This window comes from Micropterus dolomieu, linkage group LG08 (assembly GCF_021292245.1).
Source record: "Micropterus dolomieu isolate WLL.071019.BEF.003 ecotype Adirondacks linkage group LG08, ASM2129224v1, whole genome shotgun sequence".
Classification (NCBI taxonomy): Eukaryota; Metazoa; Chordata; class Actinopteri; order Centrarchiformes; family Centrarchidae; genus Micropterus; species Micropterus dolomieu.
In genome coordinates, this window is record NC_060157.1 from 17,602,903 (window position 1) to 17,621,035 (window position 18,133).

General features: G+C 40.7%; 2 protein-coding genes across 6 annotated transcripts in view; both read right to left on the reverse strand.

Annotated features, from left to right (window-relative positions):
• Window positions 1-1,488: 1,488 nt before the first annotated feature.
• hoxc10a (homeobox C10a) lies at window positions 1,489-4,331 on the reverse strand. The gene is made up of 2 exons (XM_046055530.1): window positions 3,632-4,331; window positions 1,489-1,841 (listed from the first exon to the last, which is right to left on the reverse strand). The coding sequence occupies exons 1-2, from the start codon at window positions 4,314-4,316 to the stop codon at window positions 1,564-1,566; spliced, it is 963 nt and encodes a 320-aa protein (XP_045911486.1). The 5' UTR covers window positions 4,317-4,331; the 3' UTR covers window positions 1,489-1,563.
• The window catches only part of hoxc11a (homeobox C11a), a 93,872-nt gene continuing 77,517 nt past the window's right edge, over window positions 1,779-18,133 (reverse strand). The window contains exons 1-3 of one of the 5 annotated variants that reach the window (XM_046055532.1): window positions 13,974-14,703; window positions 12,353-12,612; window positions 1,779-1,841 (exon numbers count right to left, since the gene is read on the reverse strand). In XM_046055532.1, the coding sequence (XP_045911488.1) occupies window positions 12,380-12,612; window positions 13,974-14,688 (948 nt within the window). In that variant the 5' untranslated portion in view covers window positions 14,689-14,703 and the 3' untranslated portion in view covers window positions 1,779-1,841; window positions 12,353-12,379. Of the gene's footprint in view, window positions 1,842-11,589; window positions 12,613-13,973; window positions 14,704-18,133 lie in introns of those variants that run through there. The other 4 variants (XM_046055531.1, XR_006825904.1, XR_006825905.1 and 1 more) reach the window with 4 other exon arrangements.

Consider the following 18,133-nt stretch of genomic DNA (forward strand, 5'->3'; position numbering starts at 1 on the left):
TAAACCACGCTTCAGCTTCGCGCAAAGGGGGTTAAAATCCATGGAAAGGACATTCTATGCAAAAATCAAGTGAGGATTAACTCCAGCACCAAGAAAAAAAAAGGCGAGTACCAACAAAATAAAACACACTATGTTCTATTAGGGCTGCAGTCAAGCTACTTTCTTAACACTGCTGTAGACAACTTGCATTTATGACTTGTTTACTCATAAAAAAAACAGGTTCAGTCTTCATATGCTTTGTTGCAATTCTGTAAAGAGCATCGTAGCAGCACAGCACAAACATGTAATCAGCTGTTCCAAATAAGCAAACTTTCAGTCACAGTATCCGGAAGCATAATGCAAAAATATTCAGCAACCGACATTTCTGATTCCAGTGAGAAAGAAACCAGAAATCACCAGCATTCATATCAACATCTTCATATAAACTATCGACGTGTGCAGGCGTGCACCATGCGTGCCACGAGAGCTGTCAAGCATCCTCCCCTGACAGATGGCATACTTTCCAAAACAGGAAATAAAAAATGTTACGTAGTCCTACCTTTACTTGCTTCCTGCAGACGCCTTCCCGGTGCGTTTAGTTATCCACGTGTGACGCCCGTTGTTATTATTGTTCCTGCAGCTGTCGCGGTCCCTTTTATCCACTATCTTTCTTATCTCATGCTCCCATGACGCTCCATTATCCCGGGTGGAGGCGGCTGCTCCTTCCAGCCCAGCGCCCCGGCTGGATCCTGCACATTGCAGTCTCTGCTGTGTGGATTAGCCCTCCTCCACACACACCTTTAAACGCATCTTTACTGCTGCAGCACATTATATTTGCAGATCATAAAATCCACCCCCAACGCTTTCCAGGGCGAACCTGACATTAGAATTTTATGACCTTGACTTACTGTGGTCACCTGGATAATATTTAAATCAACGTTATGGTCTCTCACTTCTATTAAAACTGCCATAATCTCCTTCTCTCATCCGCAGTGTCTCTCCCTCCCTCTCATTTGCACCACTATGCCAGGGGAAGGACAAAGTTGGTAATATCTTTCCGTTTTCCCCTCCTTTTTATTGTTTTGGACTCGTTTGCCATGACATAGCTTAATATCATCGTGTGCATGCACATTTCACTGCACGAATATGCCACAGCAACAGACACCAACGAAGAAGCTGCACAAGTGGCAAAGCATTCATTAGAGGACAGCAAAGTGAAACTGCTTGCAAGCCACGAGATATTTATAGACTGGTTGAGATTGCCTCCTCCTTTGGTTCATGTTATATCATAATTATCATTGCAAGGTAATATAATCCCTCAGCGTTCCAATGCTGCTGCAAGTGTTCACCTGCAGGCTAGTCTGCAGGTCAGAGCGTTTTCATATAGGAAGGCACGCTGTGTGTACGTGTACGTGAGTATGTATGTGCATATAAAGAGAAATTTGATAAATGATAAGTGAATGCATTATAAGATGACACATGCATGTCTATCTATATCTGCTGGTCATGTCTATGCATATGTATGTGAGTGTGTGTATGTGTGTGTGTAAGTTAATGTGAATGTGTTTGCAGGTAAAACTCTCCTCAGGAGTAATTATAAACTGCATTCGGCCCCCTTTCTCGGCTCTCCCTGTTGAGCTTCTTGAGCTTCATGCGTCTGTTCTGGAACCAGATCTTGACCTGTCTGTCGGTCAGGTTGATACTCCGGCTGATCTCCAGGCGGCGCTCCCGAGACAGATACATGTTGAACAAGAACTCCTTCTCCAGCTCCAACGTCTGGTGCTTTGTGTAGGGACACCGCTTCTTCCTCCCACTTTTGGCTTTTAACCAGCTTCCCGTTGTCTGTTCCGCGGATAAATCATCTACCGGAGCAAGAGAAAATAATGTATGAGCAACTGTGGCCAAATCCGTCATTTTGTGCAGAGATCATATGCAGCTTAATAACCTCCATCAATACATTGGATGCTAACGCACACTCCCGTATCTGAAATGCACATTCAATACCGTTAATCTGGATCAAAATGAGTAGTTTATAAGAACCGCTTTACCTGGGCGTGGACTCTCCGTGACTGTCGCTTCAAAAAATGAATATCAACCTATTGCTACAACTCCTACTGCTTGCAAATTGCTTTTGTGTGGTGTACAGCTATAATTAGATCAAATCAAAGTAGGGTGTGTAAGCACATCTTTTGTCTATGTTGGACCTCAGACTCCCATAAAATTTTATTACTTTTGCACACCGGAGCCAAGTGATTTTTTTTTCGGAGGTTCATCCCAAAACAAAAGGAAGTCTCTGAAGCACAATACCATATTTAGAAAAAATAAATAAAGACCAAGAAACAAGGCATCTTCTTGATAGCAGGTCAAATCACACTGCTGCGCAATCAGTTAATTCCTTGATTAGGTTGCAGACTCTAGGGAATAACGCCTCTTTTACACACAAACACACAGGCGACACGCAGGTTACACTAATAATTACCCTAAGGTGAACACTCAGTGTGTGGCCCACATTTAATCATTACCAAAAACATTTAATTCAGTAATATGGGATTAACAGGATGCATGCGCGCGCGCACACACACACACACACACACACACACACACACACATTTTGAGTCCTATTGCCTGGCTATGTCCTCCAATTAAATTAAAATAAAACGAAAGGAGCTTGTCGGCTGTCACGAATGAGGCTGCTAGCTAAAACCATAAAAAACACAACAAGCTGAAACTAATTTTAAATAAGAGCTAAAGAGAAATGGCAGAGGGGTGAGCAATAGCATTAGTTGTAGCTAGCATCAATTTATTAGCGGCATTAATAATAATAACAATAATAATAGTACGTGTGTGTTTAAAATATTTAATAGTAGCCTAACTATTTATTTAAAATCATGTATAACAGTAAATGTCATCCATATTCGTGCTTTTGTTCATTTAAGCTGCTACTGTTAGCATGAAGGAAAAGAAAGGAAAATTGTCCTCAGACGTGGACTTTAACTCCAAATAGTTATGTAGTAAAAACTGGTCTGAATTGTCCTGAATTATCGATACATCAAAGCAGAAAAGTGTGAATGTATTTATGAGAAATGCTGTTTAAATGTTCCCCGAGTTTTGTAATAAGTCAGGGCACTAGCCTGTATGACAAAAGGTTTTCAACTGTGCAGCAAAAAACAGTTGAATTTTATGTTGGCTCAATACCCTAATTTTGAGGCGTAAAACGGAGCTGTTAAAAATGGTTAAGTCTCACAATGTAAATGACCCATGTAGGAGAGAAAGTGAGAGTGTGATACGTGTATGTGTGTGAGCGTGTTTATTTCAATGATAACTGCCCATCTCACATTCTCACATTAATGGAAAGGTGTTAAATACCACGGGCACCATAACCCCTGCTAGGCGAGGCTGTCAAATGCCCATACAGCCCATATGACTGCCATCAAACACAAGCCTGCACTATAAGGCCACGATGCATACAGCATTTAATAACTCTTGCGAATATTATATGGAAACTGTCTACACATGGTCTGTGGTATGTATGTGTGTGTTTGTATGCATGGAGGTGTGCGTGTGTGTACACGTGTGTCACGGAGGAGGAGGAGGAGGAGGAGGGTATAGTATAATGTTCTACCTTTTAATTCCCCGTCCGAGTTATCTGAACAGCTGTCACTCTTGGCCTTCTCTTCCTTCCTGCTCTGACTCTCATCTGTCTTTAAAACCTCTCTCGCTGTCTCCTGCGCCGCTTTGCTGCATCTTATTGTCGATTCTGGTGCTGATTCAACAGATGTCGCCAAGTGGGTCAGAGAGAAGCCGGAGGGGAACTGCTGGCCGTCCTGCTGCGGCCTCTCTCCGTTGTACACCTGGAAACAGGCGCTGGACGAGGCGGCTGTTTGCTCAGGCCGGCAGCTATTGTCTCCAAGCCGGATGTAAGTAGCAGACTCTGTTGTCTGCTTCCCCTTATTGCTGTCATCCTGATAGAGGCAACAAAACGCCTCCTCTTTGACGTTGCCCGCTGGAAACGAGCAGGGTTGTAAACACTGGGCAACAGGTTGCTCGTCCCTGCTGGTTTTGGAGCCTGGGGTCCATGTGGCCAGCTGTGTTGACAGGTAGGGCGCATCCTGGAAGCCGCTGAGCTGCAGACCGCCCGGAGGAACATCGTCTCTTTTGGAGAGTGAAGATGGTCCAACCTTCCCAATGTTTCTCATCACTGAATATCCGTACTCTGCAGCTGTGTGGATGTACATTCCGGGGTTGCTGGAATAACCCTCACCCCTGAAGGAAGATGATCCTCCCATTAAGGAATCCATCAGGAAGTTCCCGGGCGCTATGTTATTCGGACATGTCATTTTTGCATTTGGCAACACAGTAATCGTTTGGTGTGTTCCACTGCTCTGAAGTACGGGATTTACCAGGAGAATAAGGACAGTAGGATGCTGACATCTTTTGGAGGGGGGTGCAAAATATCAGTAACATAATTATGGATGTTAGGAGACATGTCATGTGATTTTTAGACCAATAGCTGCGTGGAAGTGGCCTTGATGCTTCAGACTGACGTGACGTCAGCGCGGTCAAGTTGGGAAACCTGGAGGGTTTTTGATGGAGCAAGAGCGCCACCTAGCGACCGTTTGCTGGTCAGGACAGCAGGGCCACACCAGTGGGAACAAAGGACGGCTGCTGCAGCAATGAATTTATTTGTAAGGCTCTTACTACGTGGCTTTTGAGTATTTTAATTCTGTTTAATCTGGAACTTCTGATGTTTGAAAGGAAATCCATGTAGTCAACGTGTGATTTCCTTTTCACCCTGGTGCCAGTGCAATGGAGATGAAGCCATCGCGGATTTGTCACAAGAAAGAGTGCATTTTGTGTCAGTTCTTTTTGTTGTTTTCATCTATTTGCTTTGTTGTTGCCACCGATTTAGCAAGGTAAGCTCTCCGGTGTGTTATTAAAAAGAAAACTAGAACAGAAATGTGGACTTCTTTGTGAATTTTAAACCAAAATACAACAACTAGGTTTTAACCCTTGACGTTGTGAAGTAGCCTAAAAATGACATGTTGGTTTTTGCATTTTACCTGCTAAATTTAAGATTGTGATATGATAGCCTATATGAAATGTATTTTACTGGCATCCTTTTGTAGATAGACAGTACATTCAATGCATTAAACACCACGGCCTTGTCTTTTATTTCTTTTATTGATTGAGGGTCAAATATTTTTCTTCCTAAGACTTTACGACAACAGAATTACACTAGACTTTGTTTTTAAAAAAGCAAACATATTAGATGTTATTTGACCAATTAGTTAACTTTCACTAGATTGGGATAACTGAAGCCGCACTTGGCTCTTTACCTGGTTATTTTCTTGAAATGGGCTACAAATTATTAACTAAACAGTGGAATTTGTACGCTAGTGGACGGTGGACCTATAACGATATTAATTATTGTGGTGTAAAAGGAAAGTCATGCAGAATGACGTCAAGCCTAAGCTAATGTTTTTTCTCTCTCTTTTTGTTTTACTGTTGACACAAAACACCTTACAGCCTATTAAATAATTCATTGCATACCTGAGCTATTGTAATGCACAATCCTGTATTATTTTCAGGATGTTCCTTGATCTGTTACATAATGAAAAGCATGTGTTTTCAATATGTAACAGATCTGAAATTAACAATCTTACTGGCGTTTTTGTTTTCATTCGCAGACTAGTTGCGGGCCAGAAGAGCTGGTTTGTGAATTGTGGCTCTCGTTTAGCTTCGCTTTTTCAAGTATTTATGCACAGATACTTTTTAAAAAACAATTCTCCTTCTCTCATCAGCGCTAATCACATGCTATCAACATTACCATAAGAGTTTAATTTTGTCACAGTCAGGTGAAAACATTCAGGGCTATGTAGAATACCATTGCGAAACACGAATACAGTGAATATGAAAAAATAAGCAGGTTACACTCCTCTTAGTCACTGAAACTGATTTCGAATACACGTATTTTAAAACATCTAAATAAATAAAAAACATGAATATAGGCCACTAATGTTATTGTGATAGCCTCATAACGACTGGATAGAGAGAAAATGTTGTTGGATCAAGCCCACAGTAAATAGTTAATCTGTGATTTTTTGTTACTTTAATGAATTAGTTTTTAACACACATAATACTTTTTTGTCACTCCGTATCTCCGTATATCATCACCCTGAACAGATTCAAATAAGCATTATAGTCTGAACTGTTCTTGTCAGTTGTACTTTCAACAGTTTCAGTCCTATTCTGCGCGCGTGTGTCTTAAATTTGTAATAAATCTGCATTTTTATTTTATTTTTTTAGCCTTGTTAAATGACACTTTCTGTTACTGGGAGACAATAAAGTTATCTTGTGTTCAGTTACAGATCCTCGTTTCTTCCAATGATGTGTCATGTGTTGTGTTACTCCAGGCCTGGGGTTTTCTGTGCTGCAGAAAGTACACTTTTATCCAGTCCAAACAAACCCGCAGTTACTCGAAAGAATACAAATACAAACACACTGCTGCTTCACTCGCTCCTGATTTTCGTTTTAAACAAAGTGTTTATATTAAATTATATATATATATTTATGTGTGTGTGTGTGTGTGCGTGTGTGTGTGTGTACCAACAGATCTCTAGCAAACATTTAAAAACTCCAACAGCAGATACTGCTGGCATGCATTTAGCGAGTTTAAAATGTTGAAATCATTAACCACTGCTATGCGGGTGTGCTTGTATCCTAGTTGGTTTGAGAGAAACGTGCACGCGCGCCTGTCTATCTGTCTGTTCAGTTCAGACTTATTTTCAAAGACAAGGGCAAGATATATTATCAATGTATGTCTTGGAATATTTGTCCTCATTTGCATAAACAGTGATGCTTCAAGATGAGACAGAGCCTTTGCTTGACTGTGATGCACTAATTGTAAGTGAAATAAATATTTAATAAACGCCAGTGTATTTGTCATTCTCCATGCCCTATTCTTCACATTTATAAAATAAACGCGGACTGTCATATCTACAGATTGCTGATGTGGGGTGAAAAACTTGCCTCTTCAGTTTTTGTGACTTTTACATTAATTGCGGATCCACGGATAACGTGGTCTTATGTGCGTGGACAACATCTTGGGCTCATGAAACCCTTAGAAACTCATAATATAAACAATAAACTGGCATGCACCAATATGGTAAATCATTTTATGCAGTTACTTCAACCAAAAACAGGAAAATGCTGGAATAAAAGCTTTTTAAGGATCTTGTTTTCACACTCCATCTTTCTTTAATCCACATACACACAGCCTCATGTATGGACACGTTAATAACCACACCTAATGTATGGCCCACCTCACAAAACTTACCCCACCGACAGACACACACACAAACTGCTTTATGACACATTCACACCTAGCCTGCAGGCTATACCTCAAACTCTCCCCAGTACAAAAAAAGTCATGTACATAAAAACAAATGATATGTGTACAACTTTGCAGGGACCACTGAGCTCTAGATAATGGTTAAATTTCACAAGAGGTGCAGAGAACATTGTGATGGCTCCGTCTTAGTATATCATATACCTGGCAGTGCAGGAAAATATGCATTATGTCGTCATATAGACCTGAAATGATAAAGGAAACCGTGGACTTGTGGAATGTCACACACCTGACAGAATAACATAATCATTGTGAAGTCAACAGATGTGACAGTACTGTGTTGTTACAAGCAATGTGGGAAAGTGTGTATTATGATGCCACAGACGTAATAACAGGAGTTTGTGATTTAATCATTTTGCCAGTAAGACAGCAGATCTACCCATCATCAGCTTATTAATCCTACATTTGTAAGAACAAAACGGCTATTTTTTAAAAAATGGAAGAAAGCTTTCGCTGAGCACGCATACCTTTCTGCTTCCGTAAAAAAAAGCGCTGTTTACCCAGATCTATTTCTCTGGTGGATACACGAACGCAATTTCAAGAAAAAGACACTCAATTTGCAATGAGGATAGTGTTGCATGCTAACATTTAATGTTTTTTTTTGTCTAGGCCTATGTGTGCATGCTGTATTTTTGCATACATTAAACCCTCAGGAATTTCCTCACACACTAACACTGCTCGCTAACGTGTAACCTACCCTGAGCGCGCGCGCGCGCACACACACACACACACACACACACACAGAGTTGACTCCAACTGTAACACCGTCTTTACACTTGTCTAAAGTAGAGCCAGCACTTTCACCACTAAATTATCGACCAATTGATTGCAAACCTGGAGGCTGTAACCATATTACAAACAGGTATGGGTGTTGAATGCTGCGGGACAGGCGGCATGGTAGCGGGTTTCCTTATTGTACTACTAATCATGAGCCACTGGGGCGACACAACTAATTTGCTCCTGGCAGCCACTTTGAAATATCTTTCCAGTTGGATGTGAGGAGGTTCTGCTTTGTGTCCTCTTTCATGCTGCTGTCCACTCAGTGCACAACTGGAAATTTATGGTGTCAGAATCATGTAAGTTCTTAATTAAAAACAAGAGTAGTAACTGCCATCAAAGTACAGCAGTATTACATTATTACCACTGACTACCACACCAAATACACACTACAAGCTGCCATTTCTTCAACTTAGAACTTGCTGTAAATTACAGTCAGACTAAGCTTGTTGGCAACAATAAATAAATAGGGTACACATGCGCGAATGTAAATTCAAGCGTTTTGAGAGTTATTTGGTTGCAGCAATAGCAAGAGCTCGTTTTACAGCGTCGAACTGTTTTATGGCCCTATAGAACAGGATAGGTGCTGGGATGCGAGTAGCACACTGTAGTATAAAACCATTCAATAGCCTATAACCCCTTGATTAGTATCTGCAGAGAAAAAAACAGGAATTCCACTGCATTTACTTTCCAAATAAAACACAATAACAATTAACAAATTATAACTGATGAATAATTGCCTTAAATCCGTAACTAAATATCTGGAAACGTTACTAATTTCATATTAGGAAAAAAAACATTTTACTACTTTTTTGTATTGTTCTAGCTTTATTTATAGATTTCCCCTAAGCTGTTAATTGTATTGCCACGAGAAAAAAAATGGTGTTTTGTTTTTTTTGGTATTCAGTGAGTAAGATGTCATTCCTCATGCCGTCATATTATTTTAGTTAGATTTATGGGCCTTCGAGAATAATCTCACAATGTTAAATATAAATCCAAACTCTTCTTTGTAATAAAAAAAAATTGTTTGTTTACAGCCTTGATATATTTCTTAAATACACACACACACACACACACACACACACACACACACCCGTTTGTTTCATCTACATAAAAACGCACCGCCATTTTCCTTAACCACAACACCCAAGTGCACAAGCCAGCCTGAAGCATGTGGCAAGAGCTGCATTCCAGTGGACCGTCCCTCTGTCACACACCACATCACCAAGAGGTTGTCTCCACGGCCACTACTCTGATGTCACCGAGGCATCCATCTCAGGAAACGTTTTCAAGATCCCGTTGAGGAAACAAAACAGTGCAGAGGCCGGGAGACTCCTGGCCCCCGTGTGGTTGATAGACAACATTTGAAGAAGCCTCTGCAGCGCTCTCTGTTAGTGACGTTGTGTGTTGGAGAAACCTACAAATTAGCCTACCCGCGTCACCGTCCCAGGGCCAAGGTTGGTGGGAGTGGCAAGAGAGGGGCTCCTATAGCCTTGATCTCCGCCAGTTTGCATATCCTTTCTTTTGTCAGAACGAACCCCTGTCCTCCCTGATATTACATTGACATATGCAGATTGACACGGAGAAAATACCTGCCACGTTTTCGCTGATATGTGCACTACACAGTGTATCACGTGGATACAATCAGAGCGAGTTTTTCCACCGTCCTTTTATTTCCCTTCATTATATAAAAAAAATTAAAACCCTAGCCAAGTCCTTAACCTTTTGATCTTACAGTGCAGACATTTGCATGAATATGTGTTCACTTCATTCTGAGTTTTTTAGTTCTTTGAACCTTGCACAGCAGCCGGAGCACGAGTGACTTCTAAACTCAGGAATCAAAGGATGCACTGACCCACGCACGCTCGCACAAACCGTCATATTTGCACTTACAGAACCACCCATTACGACAAGCACACTGCGACAGCCACACACCAACCTGTTTTTTTCTTTAGAGAATACAAATACAGGCCTACAGTTTATACCAACGTGGTTTAAAACGTCTCATGCGTGAAAACGTATACATTTTACAGGGACAATAAAGTGTATTTACTGGGCGTGCTAAAGCTGGCAAAGTTACCTGCTGTAGCTTAATGCGAGGGGTCAAAGTTGGTCTCTGTACACATTCCATTTTCTGTTCCCACTCACTCTCATTGGCCCATTCCGCCGCTGCACACATTTCCGGGCTAAAGGGGCTCCTTGATTCCACTTTATTGCAGCGGGTTAAAGGTGAAGGCCTTGACATTATTGAAGTTCAAAGACTACATTTAATTATAAATTGTAGTTAATGCACACGTGCAATCGCCATGCACATATGCTGGGGACACACATACGAAATACACATGCGCTCACATAAGGCGCGCACACACAAACACACACAGGCTAATTGAGAAAAAAAGAACATGCCAATTATGATTTCCTTTCCCCTAGCTATCTCTTGTTATAACTCCAAACACATGGCCCAATTAGTCAACAATTATTTATTCATAGCTGATGTGTTGAAACAGGCGACGTTTGGGGTCAGCTCAGACAAATAGACTATTATTTCAAATGCTTGGCAATCTCTGAGCTGCAACACATTGGGATTTTCACGAGGTCTTTCACATGCCAAACCTTAAAAATATTAATAATAATAATTATATATTATATATACATATACATCTTTACTCAGAAAAAGACTGGATTTGCTGCGCCTTCCAAATTTTGAGATCTGAAGAGTGGCGGACATGACGGGTGTGCAGAGGGGGTTGGGGGTTTGGTTTGACGTTGCAGACTGCACAGACCGAGTTCATGTCGAAAGCTCTTGGCAAGCCCCCCCCAGCTTTGGACATCCAGTCTTGCTTGTTTACTATTTACTGCGGAAGTGAACGCCATCCCCCCCCGAACAGACGGTGCAATTAAGAGAAAAAAATAGCCATTTAGTGCCTCTGTCTTTATGGCAGTGTCTAGACTACAAGAGTGGCGATTCCATTTAGTGGGCACTAAAAGAGGTTATCATTCCACTCTCTTTCTCTACATTTCTAAGATCTTGGCTCTATCTTCGTTTAACACGCTTGCTAAATTGTAAACATGATCTTTCAGAGCGGTGTAATCTTTCAATATCCTAAAATCTGACAAGTATAGGCCCGCCGACACTATTTCCTTAGTTTCACAACCGCCACCAAATTTACCACAGCAAATGTGTGTATTATTGAGAACTGGCCATTAACACAAGTTAAAAACCGTCCTAATGTTATGTGTGTAGGCCAACAGTTTTAGCATATACACATATTTATGAGTAGTTGCCATCTCCAAAAGGCGTCTGACTCACGACGAAGCAAAAGCAGCAAACATTGCGGCTGTCAGGAATAAATACATAGTCATACTAGTGATGGTAATTGTGATAATAATGGTAATGGTAGCACAAAAAGCACATAGTCGTTGAGTTTTGCCTATATGTTTCTGTTTATTTCATAGGTATTATATTAATGATACATAGGCCAGCAATCTGTTCCTCTTCTCTGGACTCCAAAGCATCAATGTTTTAAGCAAATAATTTAACGAGTGTTGACGTTAAAGCTGTTAAAGTTGTGTGGGCAGTGTACTGAAAAATAGCAGCAGGGATAGGGGAAAGGAAATTCAACATTTACGCCTATTTACAGTCACGAATGCACATTGCATAGGCTACTCTGTACATGGGGAGATATACTTTCACAGATTGGACGTCACAGTTCTTAGTGGAGAAAAATGCAGCCTGGAGATTTTTGCTATAGCTTGTTCATACCCCGCTCGCGAAATAATTAGATAATAATATGCTATATACATAGACCAGAGAGAAGGGGAAGAGCTAAAAGTTGTCTGCGCAATAAGGATTCAAATTATTTGTTACATTTGATATTTTTAACAACAAATATGTCTATATGAACAATAGAATAAACACAACGGAGAATCGTGATAAATAGAGGGACATATTCAAGAACAGCATAGGTATAAATGATTATTCTAACCATGTAGGCCTTGCTGGTGACCAGCTAGAAATACACCGCCGCCGGTAGGGCAATAAGAAAATGGCGACTTTATCCCATGCAGGCCTATTACTCCCACTGTCCACTTTAACATTGCACTGTTGGTGATATGGGCTCCTTTAGAAAATGGTTATGCCCATGATTACAATTCAGTGAGATAAGAGTAGGCCTTAATGTCACTGACCAAGACTGTGACACTTTCTGCTCGTGCTCACAATAGGGGGTTTCCAGAGAAGTACTGGAGGCGATCTCTGCTCAGCTTCTTCTCTTTCATTCTTCTATTCTGAAACCAAATTTTAACTTGGCGGTCGGTGAGGTTTAACATTCGGGAAAGCTGAAGCCTTTTCTCTTTGTTGATGTAAACGTTAAAGAAGAATTCCCGCTCCAGCTCTCGGATCTGAAACTTGGAATATGGACACCTCTTCTTCCTTGTACGGGGAGTGCCTGAAGAAGGAAAAAAATATATACAATTCAAAATAACATCAGCGTGGCACGGGACATAGCAACAAAATCACACGAATTAACAATAATAGGCTACATACAAAAATGGGCTTCAGTGCTGAGGTGACTATTGATATTGCAAGATGCTAAGAATTTTGTCTCAATGGCATTAGTAATGATAACGTTTCAGTCAACATTCATCAAGCAAAGTAGCAGAGGATATCAGATAAACCAGCCATAAAGAGTGTTAAATATCAGAATCGCTTGGAGAGGAAATAATATCAACTTACCGGCTCTAAGTACGTGTTTATCTGTTATAAATATACAACAACAAAAGTATTTGAGCGCATTATGTGCGTCACATTCCTCTGGAGCTAAACTAACAATTTACACAATCTTTTGGCAGTGAGTTGAAATGCACTGGCCATGTTTGCAATGGCCTATGCAGACCTCTGTGGCCCTGTAAGTTCTTATCAAACAGGTGACTGGGGAAATATATATATTTTTAATAGTTATTTTTTGTGGGGAACACTAGCCTCAGTTAGCTTGTATCTGCAGCCTGATGGGCTAAAACAATGTAGGCTGAAAACAAATAGGACCTGTGTGATACAATAACAGCCACTTCAACACTTAAAAACAAGCATAATAGTACTTTATGCTAGCCATTCAAGTAAACAGTAATGTCAGCTTGCATGCAACTCATTATTAGAGGCCAAATGCAAACCTAAATGGATTTGGACTGAAGCTTTTTTTCCAGCGGCTATTGAGGAAATAGGAATAATTTGCAGATCTATGCAAATCACAAAGACAGGCAAAACACCACTCAATTCTGTACAACTGATCATTTATGGTCTGCTGGTAAATGGAGGAAACGTTCTAATAGATTAGATAGATAAGATAGACAGACAGACAGATAGATAGATAGATAGATAGATAGATAGCATTTAACCTTAAAGTGTGTAATACTCTGTGCAGCATGTCTTTTGCGGGCAAACCCAGTGCTAAAAGAAAATTCACAAGACGCCAAAAGCAATGTTCTGCCCAATTGGTTTTTACTCTCGACAGCCCAACGAGAAAATCCTTTAAAATGCCCAACGCAAGTTCATGATCAAAGTTAACATTTGTCACAATAGCTCTCTCTTAAAAATTTCACAGACTCTCACCATAGAGGCGTCTGTGTATAACATCTCCTTTTTTTCAAAGCGCTTTCCCATCGTAAAAATTCTTCTCGTTGCAAGAAAGAGCTTTGTAGGGTTATAATAAAATCCTTTGAATGCTTATAAAACTCCACATAAAATCTGACCGACAAAACACCGGGCTAGTCCCCTTAACCTTCCCCCATTTTACTGCTTCGGTATACCTACTCGAGTGGCTGCTCTTGCTGGCGTTGCCGTCCTTGGTTGTTGCGGAAGAAGAAGTGCATGAGCCTGAATTTGTATGTTCTTCCTCATCTTCTGGGTCTTTTTCCTGCTCCGCGGCTCCGGGTACAGAGGCTGGGGGCTGCTGCTGCTGCTGGGAGTCGCTTTCCAGCTTTCCCCCCTCGCCCTTTTGTAAACAATTGTCTGACTGATTGTCCGTGCTGCTGCAGTATGCGGTCTCAAAAAAGCGGTCGAAACCTTGCGGGAGGACGTTGTTTTTCCCCACGCCGGAGTAAAAACCTGTGGAAGGGTGATTGGAGCCCGGATGGGTATGATGGTGATGGTGGTGGCTGTACACACTCTCGTTCTTCATAAGCATTTCTGTCATGGTGGATGGTGGAAGACAGTCCCTATGCACCAGATCCTCTCCCGAGTAGCACGATGCATAATTGCTTCTGTGGTGCCATTTACTAGCAGGGTCCAAGCCGTATGAAACTTCCCGTACTGGCTGTACTTGAGACAGATTTGTGGAATAAGGGTAGCTGATTTGCCGGGACGGGGCCTGTGGAAGAAACGAGGAGACGGCAGAAAACTCGGGGACGTAGTAGGTGCAGCTGGGGAGGTAGATGTTGGACGCGCAGCCCGTCCTGTCCCCAAACTCGGATGTCCGGTCTTTGCGCGTCTGGGAGCAGAAGTTGCCCAGATTCACCGAGTTAAACATCTTTCTCACTCTCGTACTCCGTACTATAGATAGATGTTTTGGATACGAGCTGCAGCAGAAGGGAAAAATTTGGGAAGGCGAGATGACGCGCAATCCGTCTAAGTCGCCCCGCAGACACGTGATCGAAAGTAGATATTGTCATATATCAATTTGGAAGAGTTGGATGTGTAGGAGTGGTTGGCTTTAGGTAAGATCTCCGAGGTTCAAACGAATAATTTTCAAACACCACAGGCGCACTAAAACGAAAACAGCAACAGATTCCTGTTTGCTGCCTTATGACAATTAGAGAGATGTGTGCTGTGAGTGTTTATGTTTATGGGCTGGTGGTAGGCTAGCTAAACAGCTACAGCTCCTTAAACAGGCATAGTACTACAAACTGTATAGTGAGCTCATTGACATGCATTTGTGTTATGACATATGCATTATTAAGTTTTACAAGTAAGATTATTCTAATTATTATTATACTAATTACTATTAATCACTATTACTGAGAGTGAGAGTGGCTATCCCTGTCAAGAAAACTATTAGACCACAGGCAATTTTAATATTTTAATCACAGAATGAGGAATTATTATCACTTACACTATTCCACACAGTTCAAAATCTGCATTAAGAAAGTACTATACCTCAGTAATCGCTGTGCATGTAGCCCAAATAAGGTGTAAGCCGCAGTCCCATGAGTCTAATCGTCGTTTCACTATTTACTAAAACTTTAACAGATCACAGTGAATGACTCGCGTTCTCCTGCAAACCTCTGAGACACCACAGAGACTTTTTACACTGTGGTCTGTGAATATGCAGGAGGGTCTTTTCACATGGTTTATATTATTTGTTTTGATCCATGTTTATTCTTTAATAGTGACTACACGAGTCTGCTGCACACATGGCGCCATTAAACAAAAGGCGTGGATGAGCCGGGCTCATCTATTTGAAATTATGCCACATATGAATTCGTCATCCGTTTTATTTTGGCTTTTTTTCCTCTTTCACCAAATGAGAAACCTCGTTACACTGAACCACTGGTGGACGACTATAATCATGTTGTAAAATGAAGTAGAACCAACGGTTAGGCAATGTGGACTACACAGCGTGCATGCAAGCTAAAGCAATCGTCTCACTGTCATTATTCACTTTGACTTTGGATCATGACAGAGCCCATGGAGGACAACTGCGCAATTCAAGAACCAACTTCCTGCAGGAGTGCTACCAGTAAAGCCCTGGTACCAGGCATCTCCTTCAATGGGAATGTGCCCTGATGACATAAACACAAACAAAAGTTTTTGTTTTTTTGTAACACCCTTAAATGGCCGGATCCAACAGTATTCCGCTTTGGATTTGTAATTGACAACACCGCAATGTGTGAGCCTCTTACTCACTCACCCACTTTAGTCAATCAAATTAAATGTTTTAGGTTGCATATTTTGTCTATAAGCTTCGAATCAGAGCAAAAATTAGAATGTATCCGACGTTTCCCTCTCAAATTAAATAATTCCCAGCTTATGTGATCATTTCATTTTCCACCAGAACGTAAACATTTACCTGTGGACGACTATTAAAATGTTTTTAAATAAATTGTAATAAATGAATGGTTTGGAGAAAAGAGCACATGGCTGTTCTTTCCTGCGTCATTGTAAACTTTTAATTGTACTGTTGAGGGCCATCTTCAAATCTTTATAGACTAACTGATACTTTCACAAGGTGAAATTAATATGATGGCCCATTGTTTATGATTATAGGCTATTTCCTAAATGTTGCAAAAGATTCTAGAATTATTATATAATATTCCAATAACACTATCGTCCTACTACAATCACTTATGGGACACCTGTGTTGTTTAGAAATCATGGAAAACAAAGTTAGTGTCTCTGGTGATTTCCTACAGCAAGGAGAAGAACAAGCAACATCATCAGACCTCAGCATTGGAAATGAGAGTCCATTGCAGGCGTATTTGTGGAAAAAAGGTGGCATTGGCATTAGCTTGTTTACTACCCATACAGACAAAAGGTTGTCTCACATGATGCATCCTGCATCCAAGTACAAAGAAAGCAGACAGCTGTCCAGACACAGCACTTGAATTTGACCACTAAAATCCTCTGTATGTCCACCATAAAACTCTGAATGGCTGTAGTAACGCTAAATCCCTTTGTTCTACAGAAAACCATAAACTCTGAGAATGAGAGGAATTTGGATTTCAGCAACTAGATATTCTGCAACTTCAAAAAAAAAAAAAGCACCAGTGCGCTGAATGTTCACACCGAACACCATAAGGCATTTTCTACAACTTGGTTTTGGGTGTCCATTTAATGCAGAAGTGTAGGCCACTAATAGAGGAATGAAAGCAATTTCAGTCAAATTTATAAAAATAAGAGACATTGTGAACGTGGCAAACAGAACGGGGAAAAAATACATTATATAAGTGTATTTGTGCCCGTGAAGCACAGCTACTGATATAATTTTTGGTAGATGAACAACCGCAGCTATGGAAATATTTGTGTAAACATACCGGCCTGTGGCCTGTGTAGACAGATGTTCGACACATGCTGCAGCAGCATTAGTGTTGTGTAGTTGCATAACAATAATCATAATTCGCACATAAAGGTATTTGTCACTGCCTGTTTGAACCGTGTGAAATAATAAAATACAAAACGCAGGGCTTAAATATGAAGTTCTATTTCTACAAAACTGAAAAGCCGCCATACTAATTGGCCTATAATAAAGGTTCTGAATTACAACATCGAAAATGTAAATGTATGTCAACATTACTCTGATTATAATATCATCTGTAGGGGAAAAAAAGTCCCATGGCAATAAATAAAAACTACAAACTTTTCTTTCAGCAGGCAATAACAGAACCAAAGCAGACAGTCCAAAACAATATTGTCAAATCATTTCCTCATCATAATCATGTCAATGATGCGTATTAGCGCGCTATAAATAAGTAATGTGAGGGTATGAATAAGTGATACACTAATAAAATTCAAAAGTTAGGGCTGCTGATCAAGACAACTGAAAAGGAATTTAAAAGACTACACAATAGACAAGAGGAATTAAGGCGTTTAAACGAATGGGGAATAGCACTCCTGGTAGCCTTTAAGTCGCAGTATTTGTTATAATGTGGCAAAATATGACCAGTCGACGTCTATCACTTGGCAATATCCGCCTTCCCGATGCTTTAAACACTGGCTATTCTCGCCTTGGTGCGCTCAAACCATCAGTCAAAGAATAAGGTTTACCATGTGTTTATTTCCCTGGATGGACGACTCACAGCAGCTGATATTCTGCTAGCAGTAGGACCCAGGAAAGTTTGATTTGGTTGCACCAAATGAGCAGGCTAAGTATATGCAGAGTTTGCAGGCAAAGCGTCTGTATCGGAGCTATCAGTCCTCTACTTATTTATCTTATAAGGACTCATACAATAATAAAAAATAAAAAAACATTGTAAATA

Coding starts and splice junctions, on each gene's coding strand:
- hoxc10a (XM_046055530.1), bottom strand. CDS start 4,316: ATGACATGTCCGAATAACATAGCGCCCGGGAACTTCCTGATGGATTCC. Junction 1,842..3,631: donor GAAGGCCAAGAGTGACAGCT/GTTCAGATAACT, acceptor TTGCTCCGGTAG/ATGATTTATCCGCGGAACAG.